The 9,563-nt window shown below is 53.5% G+C and overlaps 1 protein-coding gene across 3 annotated transcripts in view; it reads left to right on the top strand.

Moving 5' to 3' along the window:
• The first annotated feature begins 1,813 nt into the window (after positions 1 to 1,813).
• TAF6L (TATA-box binding protein associated factor 6 like) overlaps positions 1,814 to 9,563 on the top strand; it is a 20,767-nt gene continuing 13,017 nt past the window's right edge. For 2 of the 3 annotated variants that reach the window (XM_017878335.1, XM_017878336.1), the window contains exons 1-6: positions 1,814 to 2,044; positions 5,335 to 5,494; positions 6,259 to 6,345; positions 8,125 to 8,275; positions 8,432 to 8,482; positions 9,053 to 9,147. In XM_017878335.1, coding sequence (XP_017733824.1) covers positions 5,348 to 5,494; positions 6,259 to 6,345; positions 8,125 to 8,275; positions 8,432 to 8,482; positions 9,053 to 9,147 — 531 coding nt within the window. In that variant the 5' untranslated portion in view covers positions 1,814 to 2,044; positions 5,335 to 5,347. Of the gene's footprint in view, positions 2,045 to 2,167; positions 2,264 to 5,334; positions 5,495 to 6,258; positions 6,346 to 8,124; positions 8,276 to 8,431; positions 8,483 to 9,052; positions 9,148 to 9,563 lie in introns of those variants that run through there. The other variant, XM_017878337.1, reaches the window with a different exon arrangement.

Genomic DNA, 9,563 nt, shown 5'->3' with positions numbered 1-9,563 from the left:
GTCTCGATCTCCTGACCTCGTGATCCGCCCGTCTTGGCCTCCCAAAGTGCTGGGATTACAGGCTTGAGCCACCGTGCCCGGCCTTTTTTTGTATTTTTTAGTAGAGACGGGTTTTCACCATGTTCGCCAGGATGGTCTCGAACTCCTGACCTCGTGATCCGCCCGCCCGTCTCGACCTCCCAAAGTGCTGGGATTACAGGCTTGAGCCACTGCGCCCGGCCGTTTTTTTTATTTTTTTTAGTAGAGACGGGGTTTCACCGTGTTAGCCAGGATGGTCTCGATCTCCTGACCTCGTGATCCGCCCGTCTCGGCCTCCCAAAGTGCTGGGATTACAGGCTTGAGCCACCGAGCCCGTCCTAAACCACTTCTAATATGGTTCTGAATATAACTGGAAGAGACTCAGCAGGGTCACAGTCTCCTTTGGTGGGGTTGCCATGACAACCACAGTCGCATCCATCTGGCTTTGCCAGCTCTGTTCCCAGAGGATTTTTCTAGCGGCAGCACCATCTAGCCCTGAGAGAGGGGAAGAGAGAGAATGTGTACATTCGTGCTCCCTTATGCTCCCGTAGTTCACCCAGTGCGAACTACCCCATCTTGGGTGAACCTAAAGGAATTTACTGTATGCCTTGTGACGTATGAGGGAAAGAAAGTTTCTTTTTCTTTTTTCTTTTTTTTTTTTTGAGACTTAGTTTTACTCTTGTTGCCCAGGCTGGAGTGCAGTAGTGCGATCTTGGCTCACCACAACCTCCGCCTCTCGGGTTCAAGCGATTCTCCTGCCTCAGCCTCCCGAGTAGCTGGGATTACAGGTGTGTGCCACCACATCCAGCTAATTTTGTATTTTTAGTAGAGATGGTTTTTCTCCATGTTGATCAGGCTGGTCTCGAACTCCCAACCTCAGGTGATCCGCCCGCCTCGGACTCCCAAAGTGTTGGGATTACAGGCGTGAGCCACCGCGCCCGGCCAGGAAAGAACGTTTAACCTCCAACTCTGCCAGAGACTCTCAGACATTAATTTACAACAACCGTGTGAAGTGCGCATTATTACCCCATATAAGGTAATTTGCCCAAAGGCAGTGTCAGAATTTTAACCCAGCTCGGTCTGACTCCAAATACCATCCTTTACTCACTAAGCCCACTGCTGATCAATTGAGAACTGTCCAAGTAGCTGCTAACGCAGTGGGAGTTGGAGAAAGAGAGCCGTCAGAGTGCGTATCCAACGGTCATGCAAGGCAAGGCAGGCCAGGGCTTGTATTTGGTTCACAGACTTGGGCAGAATACGAAGTAGGTGCAGAAGGAGCGGAACCCTGGAGTCCGAAGCTTGCGCGGGATGTTCCGCCCGGTCAGAAGTCCCCTCTGCTGGGAGCCGCGCTGGCTCAGGCCGGTTGCCCTGGCACGCGGGGAGGCGAGGCTACACGTTCGAGGCCAACCTGGTCAACACTGATTAAAAAAAAAAAACAAAAAAAACTTTAAAAGAAGTCCCCTCTGTTTGCAGAGAGCACCTACCGAGAGCCCCATCTATCCCTCCAGGAAGGGGAAGTGGTATGTGATGCTGGGGAGGTAGGCTGGGCAGGAAAACTAAGCCAGACATCAAAATCTAAAGCTTTGCTGCAGCCCCGAAAATGCAGGTGCTCAGAAACTTGGGAACAAACAAGACAAAGAAAATGAAGACGCTGTCCTTGAGACTGTTTATTTCCTCGTGACTATTGGAGTGAGTAAAAAAATAAAATATGCTTATTAAACGTGTGTCAAAACATAATACACACCTACTCGCAAACGTAGCAAGAGAGGTTGCTTTAAGAAGCGCGAATCTTCAGCGTCTCGTGACCGCCGGTCTCTACAGTCTGTTCACACTAGCCAATCAGGAGCCAGGAAGCCTCCTGGAGGCCGGAAACTTTCCAAGGCGCCCGCCGATTGGCTGTACTTCTGGAGGGCGGGGCCGCGGCCCCCAGAGAGGGAATTAGTGAGCTGGTGAGTGGGCGGCGCCGCCGCCGCCGCCCCCGCCGCCGTCGTCTCCGTAGCAGCGTTCACCTCGCTGGGGTCTTCAGGTGAGCAGGCCCTGCTCTGGTCCAAGGACTCCCCATTCCCGCCGCCGACCGCTTACTCACCGGCCTTGGAGCCCGCTCCGTGGGGTCCCGCCCCCTTGGCTGACCACGTGACCCAAGTTCAGTGACCCCTGACCTCCTCCCCCCGCAGCCCCCTCTCCCGATCTGGGCTGGGCGAGGCCGGGTGGGAGGATGCGCGTCGCCGAGGCCCGGCCCGCGGAGGTCAGTTCCCACGTCTCTTCGCCAGTTTGACTAGTGGCTGAGGATGCGGAGGAGAGGTGGCTGAAGAGCGGGAGACTTTGGTCACAATCTAGACTTCGTGTACTGGCATATAATAGGAAACTGCCTCCGCGCCTTTCGCGCCGGTGGACTAAATACTCCCATTTTACAGATGGGGAAACTGTAGCTTCACAGTGATCTATTGGCGGGTCTCGGGTCACCGAGGGGTGGGTCTCCAACCCATGTCTTTGGGCTGTGATTCAGGCCTTGTTCCCCACACAGCTGGCGGCTCCTGAAGCGGCATAGAGTAATGATTAGGAGCAAGGGATTGAGTTCCTGCTCCCCCTCCCTGCTTACTCAGTGCTTACTTCGTGATCTTGGAGAAGTAATGGAACATTTAACCTCTGAGTTTTTATTTCCTTGCCTGTGAAATAGACGAAATACATAATAATATCTTATTATTGAGGATATAGTGAAGTAATCATATAAAGCACTTAGCTATGTCTCAGGCATAGTACAGTGCTATTCGTGGCCCGGCGCGGTGGCTCACGCCTGTAATCCTAGCACTTTGGGAGGCCGAGGCAGGCGGATTGCCTGAGCTCAGGAATTCGAGGCCAGCCTGGGCAACACAGTGAAACACTGTCTCTACTAAAATACAAAAAATTAGCCCGGCGGCCGGGCGCGGTGGCTCAAGCCTGTAATCCCAGCACTTTGGGAGGCCGAGGCGGGCGGATCACGAGGTCAGGAGATCGAGACCATCCTGGCTAACCTGGTGAAATCTCGTCTCTACTAAAAAATACAAAAAACTAGCCGGGCGCGTTGGCGGGCGCCTGTAGTCCCAGCTACTTGGGAGGCTGAGGCAGGAGAATGGCGTGAACCCGGGAGGCGGAGCTTGCAGTGAGCTGAGATCTGGCCACTGCACTCCAGCCTGGGTGACAGAGCGAGACTCTGTCTCAAAAAAAAAAAAAAAAATTAGCCCGGCGTGGCGGCGTATGCCTGTAGTCCTAGCTACTGGGGAGGCTGAGGCAGGAGAACTGCTTGAACCAGGGAGGTGGAGGTTGTAGTGAGCCGAGATCACGCCACACTGTACTCCAGCCTGGGTGACAGAGCGAGACTCCGTCTCCAAAAAAAAAAAAAAGCTCGTCGGGCCAGGCTCCGTGTTCTCACGCCTGTAATCCCAGCACTTTGGAGGCCGAGGTGGGCTGATCACATGAAGTCAGGAGTTCCGGACTAGCTTGGCTACCATGGCGAGACTCTGTCTCTACTAAAAATACAAAAATTAGCCGGGCGTGGTGGCGCAGGCCCACCTTGGTCTCCGAAAGTGCTGGGATTAGAGGCGTGAGCCACCGGGCCCGGCTACAAATTCTTATAACTGGTTTGAAGGCAGCGTGCAAGGACATTGGGGGATCTAGGAAGACATCCCTGAGCAAGTGACATTTGAACTGAAATCTGAAGGAGTGAGTAGCAGTTCACGAGACAAAGGGATTAGGGGTGGAGGACAGGGAGGAGAGAGTTCCAAGTGGAGAAAACAGCGTTCAAAGGTCCGGAAATAGGTGTATTTAAGGAAATGAAAGGAGGCCACAGGTGGGAATGCAGAACACAAGAAAGTAAGAGGTAAGAGGTGTTGCAGAAGTAGGCAGCACATGCAGAGCTTCCAGAGCCGTTGTTCAAATTTGTTCTTTATTTCAAAGACAATGGGGAGCCATTGGGAGGAGTGCTGCGCAGAAGCCACATAGCTGCCCTTGGATGTAGGGACCTGGACATCACTGGTGACCTATTGATCCCTGCCAGAGGAGTAGTGGGGGCAGTGGCTGGGTGGGTCATCGTGGATCTGGGGCTTCCTGTCTGAGGTGTTGATGCCTCACTTTGGCGCATGTGAACCTACCTTCTCATTGTGGTGTGCGTTGTTAGAGTGAGTCATCAGCTTCTGTTTTTGTCGGGTCCTTATTGTGCCATGTCCTGTGAAAATACAGGTTCCTGCATTTAGGCCTTGCAGCCAAACTGAGGAAGACCAAACACATAGGCAGAAAGCCCAGCTACTATCCAGCCTCGCCAACATGGCAAAACCCTGTCTCTACTAAAAATACAAAAATTAGCTGGGCCTGGTAGCACGTGCCTATAATCCCAGCTACTTGGGAGGCTGAGGGAGGAGAGTTGGGGGCAAACAAGAACGAAACTCTGTCTCAAAAAAAAAATAATAAATAACAAAAATTAGCTGGCCAGGCGTGGTGGCGGGTGCCTGTAATCCCAGCTACTTGGGAGGCTGAGGCAGAGAATTGCTTGAACCTTTGAGGCAGAGGTTGCAGTGAGCCGAGATCATGCCACTGCACCCCAGCCTGAGCGACACAGCGAGACTCAAAAAAAAAAAAAAAAAAAGACTGGGTAGTGTATAAAGGAAAGAGGTTTAATTGACTCACAGTGCTAGGGAGGCCTCAGGAAACTTACAATCATGGTGGAAGAGGAAGCCAACATGTCTTTCTTCACGTGGTCTCGGCATGGAGAAGTATCGAGCAAAAGGGGGAAAGCCCCTTATCAAACCGTGAGATCTTTTGAGAACTCACTCACTGTCAGGAGAACAGCATGGGGGAAACTAGCCCCTTGATTCAGTGATCTCCACCTGGTCCCGCCCTTGACACGTGGGGATTATTACAATTCAAGGTGAGATCTGTGTGGGGACACAGCCAAACCATATCGATCGTCTCATTTCATAGCAACCCTGTGAGCTGGAGAGGGCAGGGATGATTTTACAATTAATGCCTGTTTTATAATTTAGGACACAAGGGCTCAGACTGATAGAGGCCTTGGCCAAATTCACATAGAAGGGGACAGGGCAGGAATGGGACCTAGTTCTGTGAACCCCAACGCCTGGACTTCCTCTAGCTTCACTGTTCTTGTCCCACTAGCCAGTCTCTTTCCTTCTCTGAGCCTCAGTTTCCTCGTCTGGGTACTCAGAGCTCCTTGTTCAGAAACTCCAGAGCACGAGCAGCAAGGCTGGTGTGGAGGGCCTTGGGTCACACTCCTGAGCTCTCCAGGAGACTGAGGCAGCTTTTCCAATCTTCCTTCTCCACTCCCAGCTCCACTGGGGCCATGTCGGAGCGAGAAGAGCGGCGATTTGTGGAGATCCCTCGGGAGTCTGTCCGGCTCATGGCGGAGAGCACGGGCCTGGAGCTGAGCGATGAGGTGGCGGCACTGCTCGCGGAGGACGTGTGCTATCGTCTGAGAGAGGCCACTCAGGTACACTCCCCTCACCCCCTGATACCTCCAACTGTCCTTGTTCCTGCCTTTTTACTAACCTCTACCCTCATTGATTCACTCAAGTGTACACTGGGTGCCTGCTCCATACAACAGAGACGGTCCACGCCTTTACAGAGCTCTACTTGTAGCTGTCTGGGCTTCCAGCAGACAAAGCGCTTGCCAGGCATCTTCCCATGTGCTCCTCACAACAGCCCTGCTGGGCAGGCAGAGCGGGTACATACTCACATTCTACATGTGAGAAACTGAGGTGTTGACAGAAGATGTGACACCTAGGGGGTGTTTTTGTACAAGAACAGAGACGGAATCTAGGCTTTTTTTTTTTTTTTTTGAGACAAAGTCTCACTCTTGTGCCTCAGGCTGGAGTGCAATGGCACGATCTCGGCTCACTGCAACCTCCGCCTCACGAGTTCAAGCGATTCTCCTGCCTCAGCCTCCTGAGTGGCTGGGATTACAGGCGCCCACCACCACACCCGGCTAATTTTTGTGCTTTTATTAGAGACGGGGTTTCACTATGTTGGTCAGGCTGGTCTCGAACTCGTGACCTCACATGATCTGCCCACCTCTACCTCCCAAAGTGCTGGGATTACAGGCGTGAGCCACTGTGCCCGGCCGGAATCTGTGCTTCTGATCGCTAAGCGTGGTCTCCTGTTTGCCTTCTCTCCAGTCTGGCCCACTTCATTTGGGGTTTCCCACGCTCCCTGCTCCACATCCTTTGACTGTGGCTTCTGTTCCCTCCCTTCCAGAATAGCTCTCAGTTCATGAAGCACACCAAACGCCGGAAGCTGACGGTTGAGGACTTCAACAGGGCCCTCAGATGGAGCAGCGTGGAGGTGAGTGGGGTGCAGGCCACAGAGGGCTCAGGTGGCATGAGGCCACTTCCATGTCCAGTTCAGGGCTATCAGTGTGGCGAGACATGAAGGCCAAATGCTGCCAGGCGTGGTGGCTCATGCCTATAATCCCAGCACTTTGGGAGGCCGAGGTGGGCAGATCACTTGAGGCCAGGACTTCAAGACCAGCCTGGCCAACTTGGCGAAACTCTTTCTTTACTAAAAATACAAAAATTGGCTGGGCCTGGTGGTGCATGCCTGCAATCCCAGTTAGTCAGGAAACTGAGGCATGATAATTGCTTGAACCCAGGAGGCAGAGGTTGTGGTGAGCTGAGATTGCACTCCAGCCTGGGCAACAGAGCAAGGCCCTGTCTCTAAAAAAGAAAAAAAAAAAAGGCCGGGCTCAGGGGCTCACACCTAAAATCCCAGCACTTTGGGAGGCCGAGGCGGGCAGATCACGAGGTCAGGAGTTTGAGACCAACCTGACCAACGTGGTGAAACCCCATTTCTACCAAAAATACAAAAATTAGCTGGCTGTGGCAGTGGGTGCCTGTAACCAACCCCAGCTACTCAGGATGCTGAGGTAGGAGAATCGCTTGAACCTGGGAGGCAGAGGTTGCAGTGATCCGCAATTGCGCCACTGCACTCCAGCCTGGGTGACAGAGCAGGACTCCGTGTCAAAAAAACAAAAAAACACAAAAATTAGCTGGGTGTGGTTGCGGGCGCCTGTAATCCTGACTACTTGGGAGGCTGAAGCAGGAGAATCGCTTAAAACTGGAAGGCGGAGGTTGCAGTGAGCCAAGATCATGCCACTGCATTCCAGCCTGGGTGAAAGAGCGAAACTCTCTCTCAAAACAAAAAAAGAAAAAAAGACCAAACGCGCACATAAGAGAAGCAAGACACTGATAGCAACAGCAGACCAGGTGCTAGGCCCAGCCCACCTGGGCTACATGTTCAGAAAAGAGGGAGAGGAGGCCACTGGGGGCCCAGAGGTTAGAGGAAGCTTTTTGGAGGAGGTGGGACTAGAGCTGGGCCTTAAAGGGTGGTGAAGAACTTGAGCTTGGCTTAAACTAGGCCAAGAGAAAAAGAAGGCATTCAGGCTAAGTGTTAGGGCCTCATGGTGTGGGTTTTTTTTTTTTTTTTTTGAGACAAGAGTCTCGCTTTGTTGCCCAGGCTGGAGTGCAATGGCGCGATCTTGGCTCTCTGCAAGCTCCGCCTCCCGGGTTCATGCCATTCTCCTGCCTCAGCCTCCGAGTAGCTGGGACTACAGGCGCGCACCACAATGCCCGGCTAACTTTTTGTATTTTTAGTAGAGACAGGATTTCACCGTGTTAGCCAGGATGGTCTCGATCTCCTAACCTCGTGATCCACCCGCCTCGGCCTGCCAAAGTGCTGGGATTACAGGCGTGAGTCACCACGCCCGGCCATGGTGTGGTTTTTCTGGAGCAGTGAGATGAGAGAGGAAGGCCATGTTTAGAAGACATTAGTGAGTTTTCAAAGTGAGTGAGTGTGAATAAGGAGGACCTGCTTGGTGTGGGGCTCAGGACCGTTCCAGTTATGGGAGGAGCGACCATGTTCTCTCCCTTGACCCAAGGAGCCCAGGATGCTCCAGGCAAGTCCCCAGTGGTGGCTCTGAGCCCCACGCTTCTACCACTTTTCTTGGGACTTCTGGACTTCCCTCAAACATGGGCTGTCTGCCCTGGTCAGTGGAGCCTCATCCTGGATCCTGATGCCTGCTCCGTCCCTGGATTCAGGCTGCTCTCCAATTCCCTTTTTCCTCAGGCTGTATGTGGTTACGGATCCCAGGAGGCATTGCCCATGCGCCCCGCCAGGGAGGGTGAACTCTACTTTCCTGAGGATCGAGAGGTGAACCTGGTGGAGCTGGCCCTGGCTACCAACATCCCCAAAGGCTGTGCCGAGACAGCTGTCAGAGGTGGCTGCTGGGGTCCTGCGTGGGTTGGGGATGGGAGTTGGGCCGTGAAGAGAAGTGGTGATGGGCTGGCTGGTGGAAGAGGCAGAACTTGGAAGGGTAGGCAGTACTCCTAGGGGCAGAACGCCAGGCTGACACATCTGTCTACACTGCTTCTAGTTCACGTCTCCTACCTGGATGGCAAAGGGAACCTGGCACCTCAAGGATCGGGTAAGGGGTGATGCAGGAAACAGGCCCTTGGGATGAATTTTCTCCCTTAGGTTGTGTGGGTGGTGCCTGTATGCCTCCGAGGTTGTGAGGGTGGTGCCTGTGTGCCCCCGAGTCTGCATCTAACATGTGTTTACCCATGCCTGCCTTGTGCCGTGGTCTGAGTGGGCACTGGGCTCTGCATAGAGGGCTCAGAGTTGGAGATGGGAGCCCAGCCCTGTAAGCAGTCATGATGCAGCGTGTTGGATGCTAAGACGGAAGTCTGGGCAGCATGCTGGGGCGGTGTTGCACCCCCAGGGTATGCTGAGCAGACCTTCACAGAGCCTGAAGCTCTCAGGAGTCTGTCCGGCAGTGGGTGGGTGGAAGACAGGACAGAGCACAGAGATGTGTGGAGCCTAGATGGTCAGGGCTGAGCAGACCCTAAGAGCAGTGGGAGTCTCTTGCCCTGGTTGTCCTGACTGAAAGGCTTCTCGTGGATGTGTGTGGGAGTGGTGGTTGAGCAGGAGGAGGCTGGAAAGGCCGGGAGAGGGCCAGCTCTCCACCTGTCACTGCTTCCTGCCTGTCCTCTGGCAGTGCCCAGTGCTGTGTCTTCACTGACGGATGACCTTCTCAAGTACTATCACCAGGTGACTCGTGCTGTGCTAGGGGATGATCCGCAACTGATGAAGGTGAGCGAGTGGGTCCAAGTTGGGGCGCAAATTTGAACTTGTAAATTCTATGAACTTGTTTTTTTTTTTTTTTGAGATGGAGATTCGCTCTTGTTGCCCAGGCTGGAGTCCCATGGCATGATCTCAGCTCACCACACCCTCCGCCTCCCAGGTTCAAGCGATTCTCCTGCCTCAGCCTCCTGAGTAGCTGGGATTACAGGCATGTGCCAGCACGTCTGGCTAATTTTGTTTTTCGTTGTTTTTTTTTGAGATGGAGTCTCACTCTGTCGCCCAGGCTGGAGTACAGTGGTGCGATCTCGGCTCATTGCAAGCTCCGCCTACTGGGTTCACATCATTCTCCTGCCTCAGCCTCCCGAGAAGCTGGGACTACAGGCGCCCGCCATCATGCCCGGTTAATTTTTTGTATTTTTTAGTAG

The sequence above is a fragment of the Rhinopithecus bieti genome, unplaced genomic scaffold (genome assembly GCF_001698545.2).
Source record: "Rhinopithecus bieti isolate Rb0 unplaced genomic scaffold, ASM169854v2 scaffold_11488, whole genome shotgun sequence".
Taxonomy (NCBI): Eukaryota; Metazoa; Chordata; class Mammalia; order Primates; family Cercopithecidae; genus Rhinopithecus; species Rhinopithecus bieti.
The sequence above is the reverse complement of the archived record's forward strand: the minus strand, read 5'-3'. Positions and strand labels throughout refer to the sequence as shown.